This window comes from Mesoplodon mirus (assembly GCF_964341445.2).
Source record: "Mesoplodon mirus genome assembly, chromosome: 3".
Classification (NCBI taxonomy): Eukaryota; Metazoa; Chordata; class Mammalia; order Artiodactyla; family Ziphiidae; genus Mesoplodon; species Mesoplodon mirus.
The window spans coordinates 195,921,318-195,948,861 of NC_138978.1; the positions used below are offsets into that span (position 1 = coordinate 195,921,318).

General features: G+C 36.4%; 1 protein-coding gene across 4 annotated transcripts in view; it reads left to right on the plus strand.

Moving 5' to 3' along the window:
* The first annotated feature begins 2,956 nt into the window (after nucleotides 1-2,956).
* PTPRC (protein tyrosine phosphatase receptor type C) overlaps nucleotides 2,957-27,544 on the plus strand; it is a 124,941-nt gene continuing 100,353 nt past the window's right edge. For all 4 annotated transcript variants that reach the window (XM_082612987.1, XM_082612988.1, XM_082612989.1 and 1 more), the window contains exons 1-2: nucleotides 2,957-2,993; nucleotides 3,075-3,190. In XM_082612987.1, the coding sequence (XP_082469113.1) occupies nucleotides 3,118-3,190 (73 nt within the window). In that variant the 5' untranslated portion in view covers nucleotides 2,957-2,993; nucleotides 3,075-3,117. The remainder of the gene's footprint in view (nucleotides 2,994-3,074; nucleotides 3,191-27,544) is intronic.

The following is a 27,544-nucleotide window of genomic DNA, read 5'->3' on the forward strand; positions in this document are numbered from 1 at the left end:
TCCATCAGGGCAGGGAGCACGTCTTTTTTTGTTCACCATTTTTTCTTCATCATGGTAAAAATGACTGTCTTATATTGGGAGTTGACTATATATTTGTGGATGAATAAATGGATACTATCTGCTTCTGCAGTTCATCTCATGTAATCAGTTTCTATCTTTTTTTTTTAAACATCTTTATTGGAGTATAATTGTTTTACACCAGTTTCTATCCTGATGTAACTTTTACTTTATGTAATCTGGGAAATGATGATTAATTTAAAGAAAATATTTAAAATTTAAAAAATATTATATCTTTAAAAATTCTAGTATAAGTCAATCAGCTATGATTATTTTGGCATTTATTGATCAAACTTTGAGATTGTTTTGGAGTGTTTCAACTACTCAGGAAGGACCCAGCTATTTATTCTTTTACATATAAATTCTGATGTCGCTTCCTGGTCCTTTCCCAGAGTCAGTGGTTCTTAAAAATGCCATTCATCAGCCTTCTGCCCAGTCCCTCTTTCTCAGAATCACACCAGTGTCACAAATGCTCCTTCTGTTTCTATGAGAGTCTGTGGCTGCTGCTGCTTGTCTAGGGCCATGCTGGGCCTACATGTGATAAAGCAGAGATTTCCTCGGGTGCCCTGTGGAGAGGCCCGCTGCTTACCAGGCTCCCATCTCTATGTCCAGTTGTCCACCACCAAATGGGAGCTGTGCTCTGTCCCGCAACGAGCTGCGAGGGCCTTCCTTCTTGCTTCAGCACCTGGGCGCTTTTGCCTCCATTCTGAGAGCGCTTGAATTGTGTACCTATTCACCCAGTGCTGTCTCTACATCAGGCCCTATTTCTTTGTACATTTAGAGTATCCCATAAGCATTCTGCTACCTCAAAGTCTAATATTTCTGGTTGACACTAAACTCAATTTTAACACCTTAAAATTTGTTGTTAGTTAATCTCAGTATTCCTTGGGTGGAATCTCTCTACCCGCCTGCCTGAAGTGAAGTTGAATCTCCTAATTTCTTATTATTTCTTCAAAGCTGTGATATGCAAGCCCTTTTGAAATGTCTCTTTGGGGCGTCTAACCCCCTCTCCTTAGCTTGTTCAAAAGTATATTTTCTTAACTTCACTTCCTTTTAAAAGACAGTGTGTCACGCAGTTTTCTCCTGGCCTCCAGTTTTACCAAATACCCTGCCATAGTAGCAAGCTAACAGAACACAAGTATTCCCTTAAACATACTCAAAGCTAACCCCCAAATAGATTTCCATTGCAAATGTATTTTAAGAAATAGGCTGGGGAGCCAAGAACTAAAATCTGTGGCCTCTGATGCATACATTTCCTTAGACTTACCTCCTAAACAGTAGTGCAGATATGCCCAGCTGTTTTATTTAAAAACACATTTGCAAAAAGAGAACAAGATCATTTTTATGACATCAAGTTCTATCTTTCTGAGATTAAGAATCATAAAAGTACAAAGTAAAAAAGATTGGAGAAAGAGGTGAGAAAATGTAAGAAGACAGTAAGGTAAATAAGGAAAGCAAGATGAAACTTGGGGATGGTTTCAAAACATAGCTTGTTAACTTCCCAGCTGTGAGACCTTGGACAAATCATCTAACCTCTCTGAACTTCATAGAGAGCGTGAGGAATTATCTGTCTCATTATCTATCTCAAGGGTTGTTGTACAAATTGGATTAGGCAATTAAAGGGTTAAGCATATTCCTGGACATGGTAAGAGCCCAATAAGTTAGCTACTATAATAATAATCATATAAAATCAGAATCCTAATAAGAATCTCGTTATAGTGTTACTATTCAGAAATTAAGATGTAGGATTATTTTCATTTGCACCAAGGGTGGTTGCAAATGTGGCTCTGTACTTCCTAGCAGCCGAAGTAAGTATAAAACAAGTAAGGTTGCAAACATCAAAATATGTATATACTTAAATGCAAAAGTCCTGCAACACCGCTTCCTAACCAGCTTGCTGCAAGGGCTCTGTCTCTCTCGAAGTCCCCTCAACATTATCTGTAGTTCAAATAATAATGCCTGGTATGTCTGTGCACGAGGATTTTTAAATGCATTCAGAGATTGTGACCATGATACCAATTCACTTAACTGTATTGCTGAATTCACAGAGGCTTTCTGCCAGCATGAGTTTTCCTAATTAATGGACTTACTAAGAACACTGTCAGAATCAAAAAGAACATTGTGTATTTGTTGTCTTTTAATCAGAAAGGTTGAGAGAGTATTACTGAGGGAGAAAAAATGGTTAACTTTTGTAAAAGACAGCTCTTGATTTAATGGCTTATCTTTCCCTCATCAGCAGCACCAAGAATATCTCAAGTCACAGAAGTATTACTTTTTTGAAGCAGGATTTGCTGCAGTAGAAGTGAGTGTCCAATTCCATGGCTGGCTCCACAAGGATATCTATGAAAGATTTGGGGCAAATCTGTGAAGCTTCCTGAGAGTGCTTTGCATAGGAAATGGCTAGATGCTAAAACTGTCATATTGCTGGGTTTTGAATTCCCTGATGGTAAATGATACTGGTTGTCGAAAATAACCAGATAGGTAGTAGTTTTATCATTCATTTGGTCCTTTTAAAACCCATACAGGTATTTTTTACTAATTCAATTACTGTATCATCTTGCCAACCCCCATTTTGCTGTAACCATGCTGACTATGTTTCATCATCTTTTAGGTAAAAATGTTATGGATTTTTCGGGGGGGGTTATATTCGTTTTTGGTTGTAATGAATACTGCATGGGAGTGTTATTTGGATACTAAAAACACATCTTCCTTGTAGGGAACATCTTTTGAAAGGCCAGTCTAATCACTTGGATTAAGGAAGTAAGATGCCTTTGCAGTGACTTGGAACAACTTTCTTGACTTCCTGCAAAGAGGACGCTTTACAGCATTTTTGGAGAAGTTAGTAAAACCGAATCTGACATCACTACCTAGCAGCAAGTGGTTTGTTCTTAGCGAAGGAGGAAATTGCTCCCTGTCCGATAAGACACGAGTGAAGAGTATGCATTCATTTCTTTTCTTTTTGATTCAGTTTTACAGAGAAACATTTTTGCGGAGATAACCATTATTTTGCCTTTCAGAAGGACGCATGCTATTCCACAGGAATACGGCTGATTTCCAGATATGACCATGCATTTGTGGCTTAAACTCTTGGCATTTGGCTTTGCCTTTCTGGACACTGTAATGTTGGTTACAGGTAAGTACGAGGAAATTAATATTTCCTTAGTTATTTTGTGTGTGTGTGTGTGTGTGTGTGTGTGTGTGTGTGTGTGTGTAAGGTCATTGGTTTGAAATAGACATAAAAATAAATTAAGCATTGGTGACTGGAGGTGAGGAAGCCAGCTGTAAAACGGTCAATGTTATTGTCCCTCAGAGAGACATGGCTTGCTATGTGACAGAATACATTGTTTCTGTTTAAAAAGGCATATATGTTTGGCCGAAAAATAATATCACGATTTAAAAGGCAAACATTGTATCTCTGTATCTTGGTTTACAAACTGTTCAAGGATATTACAAAAGCTATTACTTAACCCTCAAAATATACAAACAAAAGTTTATGAATGTCTAAGGAAAGTTTAATGATAAAAGAAGTAAGTTTTTTGTCTTTTCAACAAAAAATGAATTTTTAAAAATCATAATATGGCTTTGCTTGCATGCAAGCCACTCCCTATTTTTGGACCAGTAGTTTGCTTCCTCAAATTTTGATTATGACTGAAATATTTTATTGAATATTTAGTTGTATGGTAGTTTAAAATAATACAATTGGGTATTTAATTAAATATTAACTTTCTGCAAATTCGTATCACAGAATGTATTTTAAATCAAGGTTTCAGTCCCTTACAGTCGTTTTAATGATTATTTGCTTTGAAAATTCTTATGGGGCCGCCGCCCTTCCTGGGTGATGGGTAAATAGTAGAGCCTTGATGAGATAAAAATACTTAAACTCTTAAGAATCATGCAAGTGCTGTATTCTATAGGAAAATATAGCTAATAGGACCTCTGGTACCTATTCATGTTTGAGATCTTTGTACACTTATGGTCCATTTAATGTACATTTCTTGAACGGTTTCAGTTTGGGTCATGAGTACATTTTTGGTTGATATATAATATTACTCTTTATGGTGTAGAATCTAAAAGCAATATTTTATTATTGAAAAGATATTTAAATGGTATTTTTGTAGATTTCCAAATAAGTTTAAAAAAAAGAAAGAAAGAAAGAAAAGAAAACAGGAAAAATATTTTTAAAAATCTTGCTGATTGTAATTCACTTTGAAATCTTTTTTTGACTTTCTACTGCTCTCCTTTTCTCTAAAGGGCAGGGCAGTAGCTACCTTCTGAGCACGCTACATTGTTAATTTACATTTTGTGTAACCAAGGACAGTAGAAAGCAGCGTGGATAGTGGATTTTTTTTTGTCTGTTTTCTTTAACTGCAAAAACAGATTAAACATTTTTTATATAGGTACAGCATTTTGTCTTAGTACAGAAAATGTTTACCAAGTTACCATTCCTATAAAGTTGGTTATAATAATAAAAGCCAAATTGTAAAGAATAATACTTTTAATAAGGTAATAATATGTGTATTATCATAAGTCAGAGTAAATTTCCATGAAAAATTCCTGCTCAGGAACTGTTGGAAAACATTTCTAAATAAGCATCAAGAAATTCTGAAATATTTTGTAGGCCACAGAGCAAACCATTATAAAAATTTCAACACAGTCTATTAAGGATTTTTACCATAAGAAACATCTTTGAATTTATCATCAAAAGAAGAGTATAAAATGATCTAGCAATCTTTAAACCAATTGGGCTGAATAGTTTATACTATAATAAATGTATCAATATACATAGATTTATTTTGAAAACCAAGTTTCACTTCAACTGCTCACATAAATATGGAGAGCAAACTTACTCATTTTTAGAAAAAATATATAGATATAATTATCTAGGTGTGCAAATCTTGTTTATCATACTTTGAAGTCCCCAGGGAGATTTTGGGATTCACTGTATAATTTTGGAAATTATTAATTCTTTAAATGATATATTTTTCTATATTAGCAACCTATGAGTTGCATTATATGTTTTACTTTAATGTGTTCAACTGAGTTTAGTGTTTATAGGAAATATTAGACATCAAATTTATATTGTGAACTCTAAAGGCATAAAGAAATAGAGCCAAATGGAGAGTGACTTCAGTGGATAAATTGTTGCACAACTCGGATGTGTTATTTAATCTCTAAAGTACAAACATGGGCAAAGTTACACTTTTCCAGAGCAAAGGAACAATGCTGGTTGAGTTTTACATAAATGTCTGACCTATTTGTTCTGTGCCTCTTTGCCATGTTAACCAGAAACCAACACTTTGTTTAAAATTTCTAAATAATTCTGGGGGACAGTGGTGGTTTCGAGCATGCAGGTAGGAATGAGTGATCTCTGGCTCTAACAAAGTAGTGCCAGAATCTAATGCTTCACACCATAACAGCCATAAATACATGAGTTATGTGAGTTATGAGTCATAGCAGTTAAGAGTCATTTCCTGGACATAATTTTTCATTTTTCCATCTACATAAAAAAGAAAGAGCTCTTAGTTCCAAACATGTACCTTGCCTTGCACATTGCAGGTATTCAATACTAATTATGTATTGAATTTGATCAGCAATCCTATTCAGTTCTAAATACAATGTAGAGTTTGAGGGTGGTGAGTATGATTATATTATACTGATTTTTTTGAAAACATTTTCCTGATACAAATCTGCCTGGGATTGTTACCTTCGTTAGACTTTGAAATGTCTTTGGTTAGAGGGAAGGTGAGGTGAAGTTAGGGGTCTGGCTTCCTTTTCCTTCCTTTCTCTACGTGACTGAGCACAGGGTCAGAGCCCTCAGCTTTGAGCTGGGTCTTTGCTCTGTTCTGGGCTACTTGGTATCCTTCTACCAGTGACAATTAAGTACTGTAAGAACATAGATATTTCTACACTGTTTGTATGCATATACATACACACACACATAAATAGATGAGTTATATATATATATATATATATATATATATATATATATGTGAGTTATGTAATACACAAACATTATATATTTATGTATATATATTGGTCTGTCTATCATCTCTCTACTGGTTCTCCACATTTGTCTACTTTTAAATATTGGAGTTCTGTGGGCCTCAATCTTCAGCCTGTTTTATTCTTACTTCCTAAACTCAGAGTTCCTTATCATCACCTACTATGTACTGATGATCCTGATTCTCCATGTCCAGACTCACCCCTCAGAGGGTGGAACCTACCTCCTTTCCTTTTTTTTTTTTTTTGTTAGATTTTTGTTTTTAATATTTATTTAACACAACATTTTTCAGCTCAATCATGAAACACAGATACATTGTTTCATTCCTAACTTTCTCAGTCAAACAGACGGTGATGTAGAGCTACTCTAGAACTCTAACAGTATTGAGGCAAAGTCTCTAAGCAAAATTATTTTAGCCTGTGTGCTGAGGGCTTATGGCTTTTTTCTTTTTTTAATTTTACTTTATTTATATTTATACAGCACGTTCTTTGTAGTTCTCTATTTTATATATGTTAATGTATATATGTCGATACCAATCTCCCAATTCATCCCACCACCACCACCCCACCACCTCCTTTCCTAAATTTAATCTTGTTTTACTGTGTTGTGTTTTTGCAAAAAAGAAAAAAAAAGAGAGAGAGAGAGAGGGAGAAAGAAAATCTGAAATATATATTTACATGCTCCCCAAGTCCTATCATTTTACTTTGTAATGATCTCTAAAATCTTCGACCCTCCCACCTCTATTGACATCCCTTTAATTCACACCTTTATCCCTTTTCACCTGCAGTGTTGTAGTAGTATCCTAATCTGTCAATTTCTTTTCACACCCTACAGCTTAAAAATATAAAATAAAACTGGAAAAAAACCCTCCTACATCCTTTCATTGCCTTGGTTCCTATTCTAAGCTTTTGCCAGAACAACTGAGTCCACCGATGAGCTTGGAGCATGGCAGGAGCTGGGCAGGGATCTTTTTTTCTTTTTCTTTTATGATTGACTAAAATAGAACAAGCAGCAGGTAGTTTCAACACCCTGCCGCTCTACACTTCCTCAAGACCTCCAAGGCACTGCGCCAATCCTATTTCCCCTCTAAAATTCTCTTTCAACACTCTTGCCACAAAACATCTCCACTGAATTTGGATACATTTTATCACCTTTCCTTGTCATTTTTCACATACTATTTCAGTTTGCTGTTGTTGGCATTATTGTTTACCAATCAGAGCATTACGGCCATTGTAACCTGCATGATAGCAGAAACCGTCTTATGCCTTTTTTGTATCATCTGTGCTTGATTTCTTCCCAGACAGTGAAAAAACAATGGGCTTTTTTTGATGAAACTGCAGATTATAATAATAGAGGAGAAGGAGGAGGGTAAGAACATTTTCAGAAAGAAAGGACAGAGAGGGGAAAAACATGGAATGAAAAAACTAGACAGAGGCGAAGTGGAAGGTGGAGGTCATTGGACAATTTTATCAAGATTAAGTAGAATCATTTTAGATTTAGATCTTTACAGGCTTTGCCCTTCCTCCCCCCACCCCATTTCCTTCTTTCATTTCCTTATTTTACCTTTTCTCTGGAAAGAGCCTCCAGATTTCTTAAAAGTCCATAGATCATGCATGTTGTTTCTAAATTTTCTTTGACCTACTCTTTGGACATTCTCACTAGTGGCATTTCATTTGATGGGTCTGTTTTGTTCTTCAGATCCAGACGTCCACAGGAAGAAAAGTAAGGAATAGGGAGGGAGGGACTCATGTAGCAGGGGAATGAGACAACGGAGTCAGATCCAGTCCTTGCACACACTGGCGTGGGTAACACTTAACCTATTGCCCTGGGACTGTTTCCAAAGGCAGATGGAAAATGGCTCACCCTGCCAGTTGCATTTTGTGTGCACAGAAAGCCTGTAGGAGTCTGAGCATCATTTCTTACTAGATAATGTGATAAAGAATTTCAATCTGAGCAGGTAAAGAGCAAAGATCTGTAGTCAGGTTGATGAACTTTGTTGATGAAGGTGCATGCAGCATTAATGTTACAGGGTTTTGTTTTCAGACCATGTGTATATAAGAGTTACTGGTGCAGAGAAAGAAATTCATCATCACTGCAGATCTTTGATCTTTTTCAGTCATCTTATAAGTCTATGGGAATTGTTAGACAGGAGAAAAGAATGGAAATTTAACTTAACCTCAGTTTAAACTTAATTTCAATCTTGTCTAAATAGTTTTGTCAGTACGAGACACCCAACCACATACCAGTTGCTGATCACCAAAGAGTTAGCACTATGACTTTTGCCTGCATAAAAATAGTAGTCTTATAAACAACAAGGTCCTACTGTACAGCACAGGGAACTACATTCAATATCTTGTAATAACTTACAATGGAAAAGAATCTGAAAAAAATATATATATATACAACTGAGTCACTTTGCTGTATACCTGAAACTAACACAATAATGAAATCAACTATACTTCAATTAAAAAAAAATAGTAGTCTTATGGAAGGATAAAGAAAAAAATACAATATTACAGGCTATTCATTTAGAAATACCATGTGATATCTATTTCTACACAATTCTGAAATATACAGAAGTAAAAATTACAGTAATTAATAGATTTTGTGTACATGGCTGTAATCAATATTTAGATAAGAAAATATTTAATTATTGCCTAAAATCTTTAATGTGCATTCCTTTTATATGTCAATATGTTATTCCAATTTCAGTCTCTCAAAAGTATAGGGAATGGCTATTGTAAGCAGAGTATTATGTGTTCAGGAAAACAACAGAAACACGAAAAAATAAAGAAAGAAATGAAAACCTTCCTTCTCTTTCAGCTGGGGCAAGCATAAATATATATAAAGTTAGTGTTAGGGAAATAGTCAAGAATCTTTCATGTTCATTCACTTTATCTTCAATTGATTCCCTTCTGAAAAGATAATCAGCAAGATTATCAATGCTTTTTTTAGGTTCTTTACTGAAGACCCAAACTCAAACAAACTTTAACATCTTTTACGGTACATACTTACACAGTGTTGAAAGATTAAACATTCATTTCCTGTTAAAAATGAGACACAAGTATCTGAAGTGAAAAAAGTGACTTTACTAAAACTTCAATTTCTCCTATATATATATAGGAGATATATATCACAAGTGTGATAAAGTTGTAACTACATGTGATGATATTTAAATGAAAATGATTGCCATTCATATATTCAAAAATTTGCTTCCAACCAAAATGTGAGCAACTGGAGGAAATTCATCAGCCATCTGAAAAAGTGATCTGCTGGAGAGCAGAACTTGAGTTGGTGGCAATTCAGCATCATACTCAGAGGTAGTGTTAGGAAATGAATACATGGTAAAGTGAACTTAACAAAAATCACTGATAGATAAGAAGAAACTCTTTGCTTTGTAAATTTAAAAAAAAAAATTGTCCTGATAGTCATGAAAATAGATTAGAGACACCTATACAAATAATAATGATGTATCGATAAAAGAGGTTATCAATGGGACAAAATCAAGAAATAAAGTGTGGTCACCATGTTTTAAATATTTCCACTTAAAGAATAAAACAATAATTTGTTTACTGATAAAAGAAATAGTAAGCATCATAGGAAACGAGTCAGGAGCCATCCAAGTTGGAGAAAACCATGGCAGGTGGAACGAGAAATATTTTGGAAAGCAAATTCTATGAATAGTATGATCTGGATCCAAATCATTTTCCTTCTCTGATACACCATTTCCTCATCTACAAAGTGTTGTAAGCATTAAACGTGATAATATTTGTGACACTGCTTTGAAAACGGTGAGGTACTCTGCAAAGTTGTAAACTTCATTTACGTAATCCCTTGAAATCACAGCACACAGCTCTTTCCCGCTGAAACGTGATTCCAAATCACATCTCTTCCTTTGAGAGATTCTGAGAAGATAAGGTTTAAGGCCGTGTGGAAGAGGAATAAACTCGTATAGATCTTTGAATGGTTTAATTTTGTATCCCCTATTTTAGGAATCCAGACTCCTCTGGATTCTACCTCTTAAATAGTTTATAGATACATTCCGTATCACAACTCTGCTACAGCATCTTGACATTAATAGCCTGGAACCTTGTCTCCCTTCAGCTGTTACCAAGATAATCTTTGTAAAAGGCAAAACTCACCTTTGTACATTCCTCCTTCAATGTCTCCCAGTTGGGATAGAGAATGTATTGATCCCATGATTTTGGTCTCAAGGTGTTTTGACTCAACATTTATGAATATAAACATTTAATTAGAATATACCAACATTTATAAATTTTTCTTGAAAATATATTTCACAGAAAAATTCCCCTCCATTAAGCTAGTTTAATTCCTTGAGTATTTTTTATATAACCTGATTAAATCATTACCAATTTTTCCATTTTTATTTTATTGAACTAATGTTCAACAGCATCTATTTTCATTTAATTTTTACAATTGCTATTAAATTCATGAATTTATTTTTATCCACGGCATATTTTACTGATTATAGTTTATGCCTGTGGGAATTTTCCTTTATGGTTATTATTTATTTATTTATTTATTTTCTTGCGGTATGCAGGCCTCTGACTGTTGTGGCCTCTCCTGTTGCAGAGCACAGGCTCCGGACGTGCAGGCTCAGCGGCCATGGCTTACAGGCCCAGCCGCTCCGCAGCATGTGGGATCTTCCCGGACCGGGGCACGAACCCGCATCCCCTGCATCGGCAGGCGGGCTCTCAACCACTGCACCACCAGGGAAGCCCGATTATTATTTTTCTAAGTGCAATTTTTCTTGTCAAACCACACAGATCTAAATTACCCAAAAAAGGCTTTAATTTTTCTATTTAGCCAGAAATAACATTTCATGTGTGCAGTTTTAGCCACTGTTCGTTTCTTTCTTTCTTTCTTTCTTTTTTTTTGCATTTCAATGTCACATAAAATATGTCATATAATATAATTTTTCACTTTTGTCAAAGTTTTGATTGGGCAGTACTAGCTATACTCAAATCTATTTTGTGTTGATATTTCTATTAGTAACATCCATTTTGTGATTGAGAACTCCTTCAGCAAGGTTCCTTTTTGAGATTTTGAGAGTTTTTGGTTATTTCTCAGGTAGCCAATGGAAACATTAGTATCACTTATTAGTCTGCTGTATAGTCTAGCATTGGTATATTTTAATTCTCATTCATTTGTACCAACTTCTTACTAACTGGTGGAACAAAAAGCAAATAGAAGAATCAACACAAGTTTAAAATGTTCTCAAGGCACAATGGTGGGTGAGGTCAAAATAAGGTGTCAAATCATCTTCCTTTGGTCTCTGTGCACTTAGGAAAAATGAAAGCAAATAGCATGGCACACACGGTTCTAATTTAATCCCTCCAGATTTCTCCAGCTTTATCTGGGGCCACTTTGTGACATGTACTATGTACTCTTTTAACTTTCATTTTCCTAAAAATATAATGCTTTCCTGTCTCCAAACTGTTACTCACCCCTCCATGTTTTCTTCCCTCCATATTTTTTTTTAAACTGGGCAAATTATAATTGCCCTTCAAAATTTAGTTCAAAGGTCACTTCTCTGGGCAGCCCTCCTGCACATCCTCTGCTCTTTCACCCCTTTCACACCTGAACAGGTCCTCTTCTGACCTTCTGGGGATCTCTTTACCTGGCTGTTTCTCACAGTAGCTGGTAAGCTCATGTAGGTTTTCATTGGATCTCTTCTTATTTACCAGTGAGTTGAATGAATGAATGGTGTGTCAGTGCAGCCCAACCCTGTACATAGAAAATACTTAACAACTCAGGCAAACAATTTTAATTGTCCTTTTGTTGTTGTTGCTTAAGTGAACTATTCATGGCAAAATTTCTACATGATAGAAAATTTCAGGAAATAGAAGAAAGAAAAAAATTGCTTTAAAATCTTTGCCAATGGGCTTCCCTGGTGGCACAGTGGTTGAGAGTCTGCCTGCTGATACAGGGGACACAGGTTCATGCCCCAGTCCGGGAAGATCCCACATGCCACGGAGCGGCTAAGCCCGTGAGCCATGGTCGCTGAGCCTGTGCGTCCGGAGCCTGTGCTCCACAACGAGAGAGGCCACAACAGTGAGAGGCCCACGTACCACAAACAAACAAGCAAACAAAAAAAATCTTTGCCAACATTTTTTCTTTCTCTCTTTCCCAATCTTCCTCTCTTTCGATCACATGCTATGCATAAAATTGCATATCCTAAGTAAACCATGATTATTCTAGGCAACTTGAGAAATACAGAAATGAATACATAGGAAAATAAAAATCAGATTACCAATACCATCACCTAAACACTTTATGAGTATTTCATTTCACCAGGCTAGCTAAACCTATTTATTTATTCATTTCATGAACAAATATTTTATAAGTGTTTTCATTGTTCCATGAATTGGGCATACCATATCCCATTCTTTTCCTTGTGAAGTCTGTAAGCAGTGGCTGCTTAGAGATGGGGTTTTAAATCTCCCAAATTCTTCAAAAGCTTTCTCCTCGAAGTAATAGTATACCTCACAACAGATAATTATTTGTGTTCTCAATCTTCTATAAATTATAAATTATTCCTTTAAAATCTGCATATAGTACACTATTTAAGTAAAATCTCTATTCTTGCCAGACTACATTTAAGCCTCCATTCCAACCAGATTCCTTTGGAAGGCTTTTGGTTATAGAAGTTTGGGAGCTGCAGAACTAGGCAATAGCCTCAATTTGTTTTTAGTTTGTTTTGTGATTTAAACTGAAAATAAAAGATTTATTTGGAGAGAAATTTTAAACATACACACATACACACCACACAAACAAATCCTCAACTGTTCTTGGTGATCTTCCACAGTAATTTTCCAAGGTCACCAGTTCATAAGGAGTAAGGCTTGGGGGGAGGGGTTTGAGATTTCATGCTGAGTCTATCTGATTCTAGGTCTATTTTTTTCAGCCTTCTGAAAGGTCAGCTTAATAACCAGGTAATTGAGGACATGATGATGGCGGGCAAATCACAGCAAGACTGAAGGGTAGTTGGTAGTTGCTTAGAGGTCATTTGTGTGAAACATGCATTAATCCCCATGCACCTGATTTAGCTGCATGAGTGAACCATTGTATACTGAGCCACTTCCATATCCCTAGCGAGATCTAAACCTATAAAAAGCAAAGAGGCATCTTTAATTAATTTGTCTTTACTATGAATGCTGATGCCATGTTAATAATGCAAAAGTGATGTTGTCATCATTGTCTTGAAAGGTGGTTAACAAAGCATAGCACCCAGTCTGTCTCAAGGTGAGTGATAGGATGGAAGTAATGGATTTTCCCCATCCCTAATTTGTTTTTGATATTACATAAAATGAAAGCCATTGAATAATGTACCAAAGTATCTAGATTTTTTTGTTGTTGTTTTTGAAGTGCAAGGGAAGTAACTTGACATTTGTTAAATACTTTGATCATGGAAAACACATGAGGTTTTCATATTATTCCAGGAAGTGTAGGCACTAGACAATCTTTTCATGCTCATCCAAGAGACATATTAAATGAATCAGGTAGAGCTCTCTTACAGTTTGCTACTCCAGGAATAAGTTGGCTTTAACTTAAGGGAAAGTGAAGAAAAAATTATGTGTATTATTTGGTTACTCTGATGAATGTGGGCTGCCAATCAGATAATTCAGGACAAATATTGTACTTTGACTTCTTAAACTTGAGTTTCCAAATCACCTTTTTGGTTTCTAAACTAAGATTTTAACTTATGCCTAATAAACCCTGTCTTTTTACTTTTCGGTCGTTTTATTTTCTTAATTTACTTATTGATACTTCAGGTATGATCAAGATATATAATATCTAAGAAAACATAAATGAAGTGGAAGACATCAGTTCAGAGTTTTGACTGTAAGAGGAAGTGATGACATGAAGGAGACAGATGATGAAAAGAAGAGGGTCAGGGAGCTGATGGAAGTAATTTAAAGAGATAATTATGGAAATGGTAGATTCAGACATGCTCTATTTTTTTTAAAGGTGTTGTTTCTTTTTTTCTTTAATTAATTAATCTATTTATTTATTTATTTATTTATTTTTGGCTATGTTGTTTCTTCGTTGCTGTGCATGGGCTTTCTCTAGTTGCGGCGAGCGGAGGCCACTCTTCATCACGCTGCACGGGCCTCTCACTATCGCGGCCTCTCTTGTTGTGGAGCACAGGCTCCAGACGTGCAGGCTCAGTAGTTGTGGCTCATGGGTCTAGTTGCTCCACGGCATGTGGGATCTTCCCAGACCAGGGCTCGAACCCATGTCCCCTGCATTGGCAGGTGGATTCTCAACCACTGTGCCACCAGGGAAGCCCCAGACATGCTCTACTTTTAAAGTGCTTAAGAAATTAGTCTTTGACATCTTGTCTGGAGTCCATTCTGAGCTTTCCAATTATGAAATGTGAGGAAAATTACCTTTTAATTTCTCAGCTTCATTATCTGTACAATGGGAATAATGGCAGTAGCTCTTAAATGAGACGATTTACTCCTTGATTCAGTTGTTTGTAGAGCCCCTGCTATGTGCCAGGAACTATTCTAAGTGCTGACACAGTGCTACATACAACAGAAATAAAAATCATGGTAAATAAAAATAGTGGTAAATAAAACTTTCACAAAGCTTATATCTTAGCAAGAGAGATAACAAAAAGCCAAAGAAATAATGGAGAAATTTCAGATATTGATAAGCGTTGGGAAATGAAACAGTGTGATATGACAGAGACTGGCCAGACTTGGGGGTGAATTGCCCTTTAGACAGAGTGATCAAGGAAGGCTTCTTTGAGGAAGGGTCATGAAGCTACTTGTTGGCTGATGAGAATGTAAAGATTCAGGTGAAGAGGAACTTGCAGCTGGGAGGTCCTTTGGAAAAAGCAAACAGTTGGTGGGTCCAAGCCACAGAAAGGAGACTGGGTGCTTGCAGGATGGTGAGTAAAGGCTGAGTGGTGTGTGGTGAAGAGGGAGAGAGAAACAGAAGGAGATAATTTATATTCACCCTAAGTGTAATGGGAAGAAGCCATTTGGAATTTTTAAGCAGGGAATGGTCAAATCTCCTTTCCATATTAAGAAACCACCCTGGTTGCCATGTGGAGAGCAGGCTGGAGGTGAGACAAAGCCTGGGGATTAGTTAGAGCCTGCTGAGTTGGTGGAAGGGAGATGAGTTGGGGACCTGGACCAAGCGTTGCCAGTAAAAGAAAAGGGCAGATCCACATGGGATCTGGAGAAGGTGCTGTGCAGAAGGGGAGTAGGAAGTTGTTCAGAATGACTCTTTTTTTTTTTTTTTTCCATGAGCAGCTAAGATGGGAAACATCCCAGTTGGGTGTAGACAATCCAGTGTCTGCTGTGTCCATGTGAATGCTTGAACTCTCATCAGGCATCCAACTACAGAAACCAAGAAGTCAGCTGAAGTTAAGAGTAAGGGGCTGATCAGGTCTTGATTGGAGCCATAGCTCTGGGAGTCGTAGTGCAGATGGGATTTAGAGCTGAGGGATCCACTATGAGGGAATCAGAAGAATGTTCAGATGGAGAAGTACCAACACTCCGACTCTGAGCCCTGGGACACTGCATGTCTGAAGGGGTTGGAAGGAGGGGTTAGGAGAGGAGAGTCAGAAGGGGTAGTCAGTGAGGAAAGGAGAAGAATGTTTTGCTTGGGATGTTGAAAGAAAGAAGTGATGATTGTGAAAGGCTTAACATGTTTGCTGGCATATAATAAGAATCCAGTAAATTCCACTGAAAATCCAAATTCATGTCTCCTCTTGAAAGGTTACTGAACAGTGATTGTGAACATACTAACTATTGTCAAATATCCCCTTTTAACTTTAATATTATCACAAAAGTAAGTAGGAAGGAAGTTATAACAATATTTGGAAGAATCAAATATCTTCAATGTATGTATTATATATGTCTCTATATATGTTTATATATATCCTTTGTTAGCTTAACTATTAAAAAAAGGTACAGGTTAAAATAATCTGTTTTAATAAAAACTATATAAAATGTATTGAGAGACTAATGAATTAAGAATTTAACTGAGAATGTCTTGAAAAGACAATGCTCTGTTGAGTCCATTTTGGGGACCTTGTTTTGATGCATATTGATAAAAATATCCTTAAATATTATTTAAGCCAATATTTGGACAGGTTGGGGGTTTGTTGAGAGTTAATTTGTTACATAAAAGGCTTATTTCTTTTTTTATTGAAATATAGTTGATTTACAATATTGTGTTAGCTTCAGATGTACAGCAAAGTGATTCAGTTTATCTATTTATATTAGATTATTTTCCATTATAAGTTATTACAAGATATTGAACATTGTTTCCTGTGTTATATAGTAAACCATTGTTGCTTCTCTATTTTATGTATAGTAATTTGTATCTGTTAATCCCCAACTCCTAATTTATCCTTCCCCCCTCCCTTTCCCCTTTGGTAACCATAAGTTTGTTTTCTATGTCTGTGAGTCTGTTTCTGTTTTGTATATAGATTCATTTGTATTATTTTCTAGATTCCACATATAGATACTATCATATAATATTTGTCTTTCTCTGTAAGAGGATTATTTCTAAATCAAATTTTAAATCTTTCATTTCTTTGATAAAATTGAAAACAATTGGTTATCACATAGGCTTATACTGGGTAGAACCTAATAGCCTTGATAATTGTACAGGATACAAATAAGGATTTGTCTTTATGAGATCATACATAAATAAGATTTTAATATCAGGCTTGGCAGGTTTGCTTAGAGAGGATCTTTAGGGCAACTTATTTTTTGTAGTCACTGGTAGCAAGCTAGCAAGAAAAGCAGTGTTTACCAGGTACTGCTCTCAACGTTTTATAAATGTGATCTCGTTTAACTTATGTACACAAACCATTATCAAGTCTAGCTTATACTCGTCTTTGTTAATTTGTTTCCCAATATATATCATAAAATGTACTGATTTTCGTGTCCTAAGATGAAATAGCTAAATTTCAGTTTCCTTGTTCTAATTTTAAGAACTAAGATTGAGCAAGAAGGAAAGGGAAGCAGCTCAGGGCCGCTCCTGTGTGCCTGGCCCTCTGAACGATGCTTTGCCTGCACCATGCTGGTCTCACCTCTTTCTGCATTTTCTGTATTCAGAATTCTTCAGAGTATCAAATAAATGTTCCAACAATTCTTGTTCTCTAGTCTTAATAGCGGATAGCAGAATTAAGGTTAAACCAAAAGAGTAAGTAATCTAAACATTATTGATATTTATTTTTGTATGATGGTGTTTTGCTTACATTGAAAAATGGGCACATTGAATGTTTTAGCAGTTTACTGTGATCTCTATCATGAAATCGTATTGAAAAGGCTCAGCACAGGAGAAAGTTGTACAGCTTTCTCTTCCAGCCCTGCTGCATTTTCATACGGATGTAAAGCTTAATTTAGGCACATCTGTTTCATCACACGCGCACACATGTTGGAAGAAAGCAGAAGAAGGGATGAGAGAAATAAGACCAATTTATTGCAGGCAGTATCTTTGTGCAGGGGAAATAGATAATCATGCATGTGACTGTAGCATCAGTGAATCAGAAAGCCTAGTTGCTGTAATGCAGAAAATCTACCTGTGTGTAAGTAGTAGGAAGATAAAAGCCTGGTAAACCTAAGTAATCCATTTTCAGATGTGTGAGCTCAATTATGGAGCAAATATGACTTTATTTGTCCATTGCTTCAAGGATAAAAGTTCGAATGAAGGAAATGACTTTCCATCTAAATAATAGAGGACTCAACATCCTTTCAGTGTGAACAGCTATTATGCTGCCTTGCTACCTGGTAACTTTAGAACAATGGAACCCATGCGTCCATCTACAGGTTCAAGAAAGAGAGGTTCTTACAGGGAGGAAGAACATTTGCAGGATGACCTACAACAGAAACTCACCAAAGCCTTTGAAACACAAGATTATCCTTGTTCTAAGAATAGAAGGTGGTGCTGTGTTGAGGGCAGCTAGAAGGCATGGATTAAAGAACCATTGGGATGACCAGTGAGAGACCAAAGGCAAGTAGAACCTCAAAAATCTGGACGTGGAGCAAGTCAGATAAAATATAAGAACTTCAAAGATGGGGAAATGAGAATAATAAAAATACCTTTAGTTGTCAAATGTAAAATTTGTGCCAGTTTTGTCACTTTCTATTTTTCAGGAGCATTGTAAAACTAAAGATATTTTCTATTAACATCAAGTTAGCTCTACGTGTTTTTCTCATCTATCTTCATTGGTCAATTTTCAAAACAACCAAAAAGTATATTATGTTCAAAGAATCCAAAATGACTTTTTTGTTATCCTTAATAAAATGCCTTCTTTTAAAATAATTTTTAAATTTACATTTCTAAGTAGGGGTTGGTTACAGAAGATGGATGAGAAAGCACTTCATAAGGTATACTGAAATGAAATCATAAGTGATTCTTACTTTATTTAAGCATTTGGAAAACTATGGAGTACCAATTTCTGTTACTACTATTTTTTTATTTTTATAAATTTATTTACTTATCTATTTGGTGGTATTTTTGGCTGTGTTGGGTCTTTGTCACTACATGTGGGCTCTCTCTCTATTTGTGGCGAGCGGGGCCACTCCCTGCTGTGGTGTGCAGGCCTCTCATTGCAGTGGCCTTGCAGAGCATGGGATCCAGGCACTTGGGCCTCAGTAGTTGTGGCACACGGGCTCAGTAGATGTGACTCGCAGGCTGTAGAATGCAGACTCGGTAGTTGTGGCTCATGGGCCCAGCCGCTCCGCGGTATGTGGGATCCTCCTGGACCAAGGCTTGAACCTGTGTCCCCTGCATTGACAGTTGGACTCCCAACCACTGCACCACCAGGGAAGTCCCTGTTATTACTATTATCACTAGCTTCTCTTTTGTTTTTTCACTTTAAGAATTGAAATAAAAGTTGAAATCTTTATTTACAAAACAAGAAATGTTTGCATATTAATCTATAAATCAAAATACAGAAATATGGAATGTTCAGCCACTATCATTGTGGACTCCTATTTTGTAATTAAACTATTTTACAAACATCTGTATTTGCTAAAGAGCAATGGACTAAGAAAAGAAAAAAATCAATGCAACCCACAAAACCATGGTTCTGTGGAATCTTTGCGCTGGTATCTGTTTTGTCAATTTATGAAAGAAAATGCTTATCATGGTTTTATTTTTTGCTAAAAGAGTAACCTTTATATTTTAAATCAAATGTTAATCAAGTATTTACATAATATTGTTTCTGAAAAAAATTCATGTGCCTTTAATTTTAATTCACTCTTTATTCCATTCCATATTGAACATAGAAAATATTACTACAATTCTTTTAAAACAAAAGTAAAACATAATTCATTTAAAAATCTATTTTGGCTTTCCTTGACCATGAATCTTCTCAGAAGTAACACTTCTTAAGGATATCAGATACCATAACCTGCCTTTCTTTCTAGGTCTCCATTTTATGGGCTGGACATCTGGATTTGATGGGCAGGAAAATATTTCCCTCCGCTGACTTTTCTAATAATCCTTTCTTATAGATACACATGCTTCATGTTTGTTAATAAAATTGACATGATTTTCATATCTACTGTTTTTAACACACAGTGAATTACGGAATTTTCAGTGGCTTTTTAAAAAATAAATACATTTTAAATTCTTTATAAAAAACAATATTAAGAACCTCTCTAAAAAGTATTAGGGCCACAGATGTTTTCCTTTATAGTGTTAATTGATGTAAGATCCATCAAAATGTTGTTAAAACATCCAGAGGTTAATGTTCTATAATGATAGCATGGGTCAGATTAAAATTATTTTTATGGAAAAAAGAATAAAAAGAAAAAGAAAAAAAGAAAAGAAATGATAGCTTATTTTCTTCTGATTAAAAAAAATTAGCTAGTGGAATGAAACAGCAATCTGACATGTAAAATGTCTTTTGCTTTTTTTTTAATAATGAAAAGGGGTTTAAAATAAGGACTTAGGGGGTTACATGGTACCCCCCAAATTTATACATACAGGTTACAGGTACTAGTTTTGTTTTTAGTGAAGAGATGAGAACTATACATTTGTTTCTTTATTTTTAAATCCCATGTCCTCTTTTACAATTTTAGCAATTAATCTACTGAACTTTTTAGTCTTCAAAATATAGCACATAACAAGTGACTTTGGACCCTCTTTTGCACTAAACGTATGAGTATGAAAATTAAAATTTAAAGTAATGATTAATTTTTCTTGTCTACAATATTAAAATTACTGAGAATGAATTACAGAACCTTGAAGACTTCGGGGAACTTTTATCTCAGGAAATATATCAATGGATTATATTTGTCAAACAAATTCCATTAATTCAGTAACAACATCTTGCTGCTTACATGACTGCTTTTCTTTTCTTTTATAAAAGTTTTTATGTGGCACGTATACAGTCAAAATAAGTTAATATGTACACAGGATATAAAAGGACCAGAAAAACTTGTCTTCCTATTAAAATCATAGACAATGTGGATACGTTTTATTCCTGAATTTTATTATACACTTCACTATTTACTGAGAGTCGAATATTGGTCAAGGCACTGTTTTGTTTTGTTTAAATCAGCAGCAATATTTCCTGCTTCTTTCTGGGTTAGGATTCCTAGAGAAGTTTAAAAAGAAAGAGAAAGGGAATTTGGAAACTACTATAATGTAAGGTGTTATTATCTATACAATAATAGAATTTTAGAGGAATAAAAAGACTTTAGAAATCATCTATTTTAACTCATTTATTTTTAAAATATTTATTTGTTTTTATTTTTGGCTGTGCTGGGTCTTCGTTGCTGTATGTGGGCTTTCTCTAGTTGCAGCAAGCCAGGGATACTCTTTGTTGTGGTGTGCGGGCTTCTCATTGCAGTGGCTTCTCTTGTTGTGGAGCGTGGGCTCTAGGTGTGCGGGCTTCAGTAGTTGTGGCACATGGGCTTAGCTGCTCCTCAACATGTGGGATCTTCCTGGACCAGGGCTCAAACCCGTGTCCCCTGCATTGGCAGGTGGGTTCTTAACCACTGTGCCACCAGGAAAGCCCATTCACTCATCTATTTTATGAGACAAAAAGCTGAAAGTCAAGAGTGTTCCATGGCTTATCCTATGTCACACCCAAAATGAGGGACCTTGGTCCAGAATTCATCCTGTACACCACCAGGTACTTAGCCATTTGCCTGACAGAATGAAATGAGTATCAGATTAGATATTTAGGAACAAGTTTTGAATCTTGACTCTGTCACCAATTCCTGTTGCCTAGACTCAGACTCTGATGTGTGGTGTTGGGTCAGTCACTTGATGTCCTCAGACCTCAGTTCCTTTTTTAGTGAAATGCACTTCTCCAGTCCCTCAGCCTGAGTGTGATTGACATTCTGGGCTAGATAACTGGGCTGTCTTGTGCATTGTACCATGTTTAGCAGCATCCCTCGTCTTTACAAATCAGAGGCAGTAGCACCCCTGACCCCCTTCTTCCCTTCCCCACAGTCATGACAACGAAAAATGTCTTTAGGCATTGCCAAATGTCCCTCAAGGGCAAAATCGCCAGCCCTCACCACTTTCCTTAGGAACTAGTGGTTTAGTTGAAATCATTTCTTTAGGACTCCCCCAGCAGTACCATTGTACAATTCTGGACTACAGGATTAATCCTTGGATGCTTCCAGAAAGGACCCACGAAGCATTATTCACCAGGAAGTTTGTTGGGTACTGTTTACAGTGACCAAAAGGGACATAGATTTTTTAGAAACTTAGAAGATTCAGAAATATTCACAGGTGAGAGTTTTATCTCACCCATGAGATAGTAAATATTAGAAAGGTTTAAGAAGGCTTAGAAAAACAATATAAAAATGTATTCACTGTAAGTGGTATCTTTTTTTTTTTTTCATGTAAGAATGATCTCTGTATTTACCAGTTATCCCAAAGGTACAACAAAAATTCAGTTTTTATTTCATAGATTAATAGGGACCCACTGCAAATCATAGGTGTCCACAATGCATGTTCCTCTCTAAGACCATTTCAACTGTGTCAGACAGTTGTTTCTGATAAGATGTGGTAGAACAAACATTAAGTGTTTCATAGTGAAAAAGGGTCACAGACATATTTGCATCCTTTGCACGTGAAAGAAATAGATACCCATTATCCTCAGTTTTTTAAACTAAAAGATATTGTTGCTTTCCTTTCACTCTCTCTCCTCCATCCTCAATTCTTTTTCCCACTGAATCCAGATACCTGCCAGTAGAATAGGAGAGCCTCACTTAGAGCAGAGCTACAGAAGGACCTCAGAAACTTGTTTAGCAATTGATGCAGCTCTGCTGCATGCCACAGAGTTACTTTGTTTGCTATGCGTTGCTACCAGTTCCCTGAGGAAGTTTACTGACTTAAGGTTCTACAAGAAATACACATCATGGAGGTGTGGAGGGCAGAGGTCGAGCTTGCAGGGAAAGTTTAGCTGCTATAAAGTGGGAGTTGAGAGCTCAAATACGTTGGTTATGCTCTACCAGATGGAGATAAAAATTGGAGGCGTATGCGATGAATTGCGAGATTGGGATTGACATGTATACACTGATGTGTATAAAATGGATGACTAATAAGAACCTGCTGCATAAAAAATAAATAAAATAAAATTCAAAAATTAAAAAAAATAAAAATGGAGGCATGCATCCTGTGAGTAAATTGTTAAAGTATGCAGACTTCTACCAGGGAGTAATAGCAGAGTGCACTAGACAAGGGGATTCAATTAGAGAGGGAAAGCAAATTTTGTTTCAATTAGATCCATTTCTTGTGTTTATAGAACATTTAAAATGCAGCATAGGATGGAATTAAGATCACCTTACACCAATAGGTGTAAATAGTATACAGTTGTATATACAGTAGTCTATATGTATATGAATATCTGGAATAAAGATTTTGATTTATCTTTTTCCAGTCAAGCAAAGTTTGGGCTGATGTCCAAAACTTTTGGTTATTAGACCAGAGAAAATTACCTGGATCTTTTCCCTAATCATAGTGTTGATAACATTTGGAGAAAAGAAGCTTTTCTGATACTCTCACCAGATTACTGGTACTCTAGCTTTTTTTTTTTTTTTCATTAAAGAAATTCAACTTTTTAAGTCATTCTGTTTTCTGTTTTTACTGGAGTCAAACAAGGAAGACTATTTCTCCCCAAGCTGAGATAAAGAATGTCAAGAATAAACTACTTTTCATTTTAAATAAAAATAGATTTATTATAGAGAGTCACATAAAATCCCAAACATACCTGAATGAGGTAGACTCAGTTTTATGGGTAAAAATCAATTGTCATTTAAAAAAGAATAAACAGTGTTTTCATTTTTAACTCTCTTGCTGTCTCTGGGTTCTGACTGAGTCCGGAAGCAGAAGTTGCAAAACATTGTGAGAAAATTTTTGCTGTATTTTTTTTTTCAATCTCCACCCAAATGGAAATACCAGAAGTCCATTTGGTACTTCTGGAGGAAAGTCCATTCTTACTAAATGCTCATTTCAGTGCTGCATCTTCACTGCAGGGCTCGGTCACTCCCTACCCATTCAAAATTGCTGCTCATGTATTAACATCCCACTCTCATCCTGAATGATTTCTTGCAGGTTTCTTGTTGCCACTGACTTCTTCCATGCCCCCTAAAAATACACATTGGTTAGCATCTCTTCCATAATTATACAGAAGTAGTCTGATTATGTTTAGAAATACTCAGTGAATGTGTTAAAGTAAACTGTATCCAAGTAACCAGCTCTGTGGCATAGCCCAGTTTTTTTCACTTTGGTAGGGAAGAGGTTGGGTACATGTAGATTGCAGCCCTCTCACATCCCCACAGGGACAACCTTCTGATCACTGTGTCATGGGAATGCCCTTCCTTATTTACTTTTAATTTCTCCCTACAATACTATAAATCCCTCTCAGGAGGGACTTTTCCTTGTTTGCTTTGCATCCTCAGATGCAACTGCTTTTTCATTAGAGAGCAACCTTTCAACACATCCTTGTTGAATTCACAGGAAACAAATGAATGAATGAACACTTAGAACTCTTTGAGCTACCTTGTTATCATAGGAATATTTTAGACTGCTTTGTATAGAGACACTGATACTGATGGCTGATATTCTGAGAGAAAAAATGGCAAACCACTGAATTTGAGTCATATCTTGTTGTGTTACTTCCTTATATCAGGAGGGGATGAAACAAGGTAGCATGCACTGTGAATAACGGTACTTATGAAAGAAACATGGTACATAAATGCTTTATGTCCTCAAGACAGAATGACAGGGATAGCCTAGAATGTTCACCATGACTTACCAGTCTCTAGTATATGAGAAAAGTATTTATTCCATGTGAAGTGGTACGTGTCGTAGAGTCTTTTGCTTGGTCTTTTACAGATGAAGGTAATGAGTTTTCTGTGCCTTTCACACCCCAAAATGTGGTTAACACTTTGGTATTTATGACCCAGGACGGACTACTAAGTGAAACACATCTGTCACACATGCACACACACACATACACACACACACACGACACACGACAAGATGATGAAATGGCTCTTCTGTTCTGATGCTAGTTTCTGAAAAAATCATGATAATTCAGGTCCCCCACAAAGTCTTCAGAGAAAGTGGCACCGCTGTCTGGAAGCTTTTCATAATAATCAAAGAAGAAACCCAGTTCTCTCTGCCCTCTGGAGTAAAAGTCTCCAGAAGAAAAGGCATTTTTTAATGAGACTTGGGAATGTCAAGTTGAATAATTGACATGGTCCTACCTTACAGGACCTTACAGGACCTTACAGGATGTGGCAAACATCTGCTACAGCAAGCAACGTTCTGCCTTTGCGGTGGTAAATGAGAAAGACCATTTTACTCCCAGACAAGATTTTACAAAATAACATTTCTTAGAAGTCTTAATGGTGAACTTAAAGTTAAAGACCAAGTTATTTCTGGTGAACGTAAAATTAAGGACCAAGTGATTTCAAGTAAAATAAACACTTTTAGAGAATTGAGATTATATTCCCTTAAGGTTGGAAACTGCAGATGGACCACTGGAAGCACCTGGTCCTAAGGTGGTGTCCACACGAGTCCTGGGTCTCTGAGGAACAGGTACCAGAAACCTCACACTTTGATCTCTGCCTCATTCTCTTGCCTGTGTTCACTAGACACATACTATGTCACAGAAATCATTTGCTTATTTCCTACAAAGACTCAACAAAGGTACTTATCACTCAGTGCCAGGGGACAGAGGACACAGCAGTGGTGGGAGGTGGCCTCTCTGCACGTGGAACTTCCTGTGTGTCCCCCCTGGAGATATGGAAGTGACCGATGCTTACTCTGAGGCCACAACACGTGGGGTCTGTCTCAGGAAAGAGACAGTGTGCGTTTAATGACCAAACCAATTTGGTCCTCAAGGATATTTGACTTACTTTTTCTGTGGAACTAGGTTATTAATTTGCAGTCAAAGAAGAATGTTTTGGCAGTTTTTCTTTAAAATGCATATCATTATGCAGAAACCCTTATCCACAGATGTATGACCATTTCTTTGAGACAGAGTCCTTGACCTGGAATTTCTCTTTCAAAGACCAGGAATGGTTTAAGTCTCTCCACGTGTATGAGCACATGGCTTTTCAGAAAGATTTTCTTGTGGAGGCTCTTCCGGGCAACGTATGTGAGTTTCCTGCCTTACATATTTGCCAGGGTTTACTTGCATCATTTTGAGATGTTTAATTGTATAGGTGCAACTGGTACTCTTTAAAATTTCTATTTTGCATTTAATTTGATTTTTTTTTCATTTGCTTATCATCATTTGCATTTCCTCTGTGAACTGCATTCTCCTGTTTTGCACACCTATCTTTGGTGCAGCTGTGTTTAAATTTTGATATCAAGCTGTACAGAAGAGGAGAGAACTATATATATATATATATTCCCAGTTGATACAAATGTTAGAACCAGGACAGTGAGTCGAGATTACCAGGTTATCAGCTGTGACATATCCTAGAAGAGGAATCATATGTGCTTCGGTCAATTTTCACCTTTGAAGGACTCTTGATGATTAGTTTCTGGAATGTTCAGGGGAGACTTGTGAGGCCATCAGGGAAACCAGCCTTCATCCTCCCAGGCGGAGGTCCCCTAGGAAATGTCAGTGACTTGGGCGGTGAGCCCAGAGCTTCATGACCCTCCTCTCAGAGAACCTATCAGGGGCACAGCAATTCAAAGTGCACTGTTCCTTGCCTGGGGGGACTCTTCACTTTTTGCTTCACCCCAAACTTCCACCCATAACCACATGCCTATCTGCCCACTCTCCCAGCAGCTTCATGAGAACAATATCTGAGTAAACTCCCTTTTGTTTCCTTTTGCAAGGGAATTGCACAATCTGAGTTGAAAGACATCTTAGAGGCCATTAATGTCAATGCCTGTATCTCTTTTAGCACATACCCTCCATGTTTGAATAGTTTCTAAAGACTGTTACTGTAAAAGAAAAGCTTAGTTTACTGGTGAAATTGGTGGTTTCAAAGCCTCTCCATGATGACTGAAGCTCATGGACCTCAAACATTTTAGTCCCAGTATGCTTTCTTCAACGTTCTTTAAAATAAACTCCTTTCTTCAGCATCATTATGGACCCTGATGAGTTTTTCTTTATGTGGGTCATATCTCTATTTACCATAGTGGAAACTAAAACTGAGACTTTAAAATATTTATTTACTATTAATTTAATAATAGGAATAAACCCCATATATGTTAATATAAATAGCATTTTTTCATGAAAAATAGCCACATATTACAAAACAAAGATTTAGTAAGAATAGTGCACTGTTTTACATTTTTACAAATTTCTTTAATGTCTGTCTTAGTAGAAATATTTGGATTCTCATATCTGCTTTTACGTTTTAACAGCTGCAGTATCGTATGCTATGTAGCCTCTGGAAATAACTATTTTCTACTAATGATAGAGAAAAAAAGGCAAAAAAATAGCTTAGTATTATTGTGACAATAGTTTTGACCTTGAAGACGCTTTGAAAGATTCTTGGTGACCCCTTGAGGTTCTAGAATACACTTGGAGAACCACTGACTAAACCAACTGGATAAAATTATTTTTCTTATATCAACATAAAATAGGATGATACCTTCTTCCTTATAATGGTATTTCAAGTATTTGAATGTATTTCTTGTAGCCTCACCAACACTATTTAATCTTAGGGAAAAAATATCCTACATTTTCTTAAGTTTTCTATATTTGGCATGCTATAGTTCACCCCCTATCACCATACCATTGGGTTAATCTCTTCTAAATATTCCAGGACTTCAACTCCATTCTCAATATGTGGTATCCTGGGCTGGACCCAGCTCTTCAGGGACCTAGTACCTTGACTCAGCAAACGTATGTCTTACAAAAGATGGCTATTGAGAAGCGACCGTGTCCAACTGATAGGCCAACTTTTCTTATTAAACACCGGTAATCTCGGAGCCCAGGTAACTGGGTTCAGGTGATACATTTCTTCCACACTGTATTGGTTATTTGAATAATAC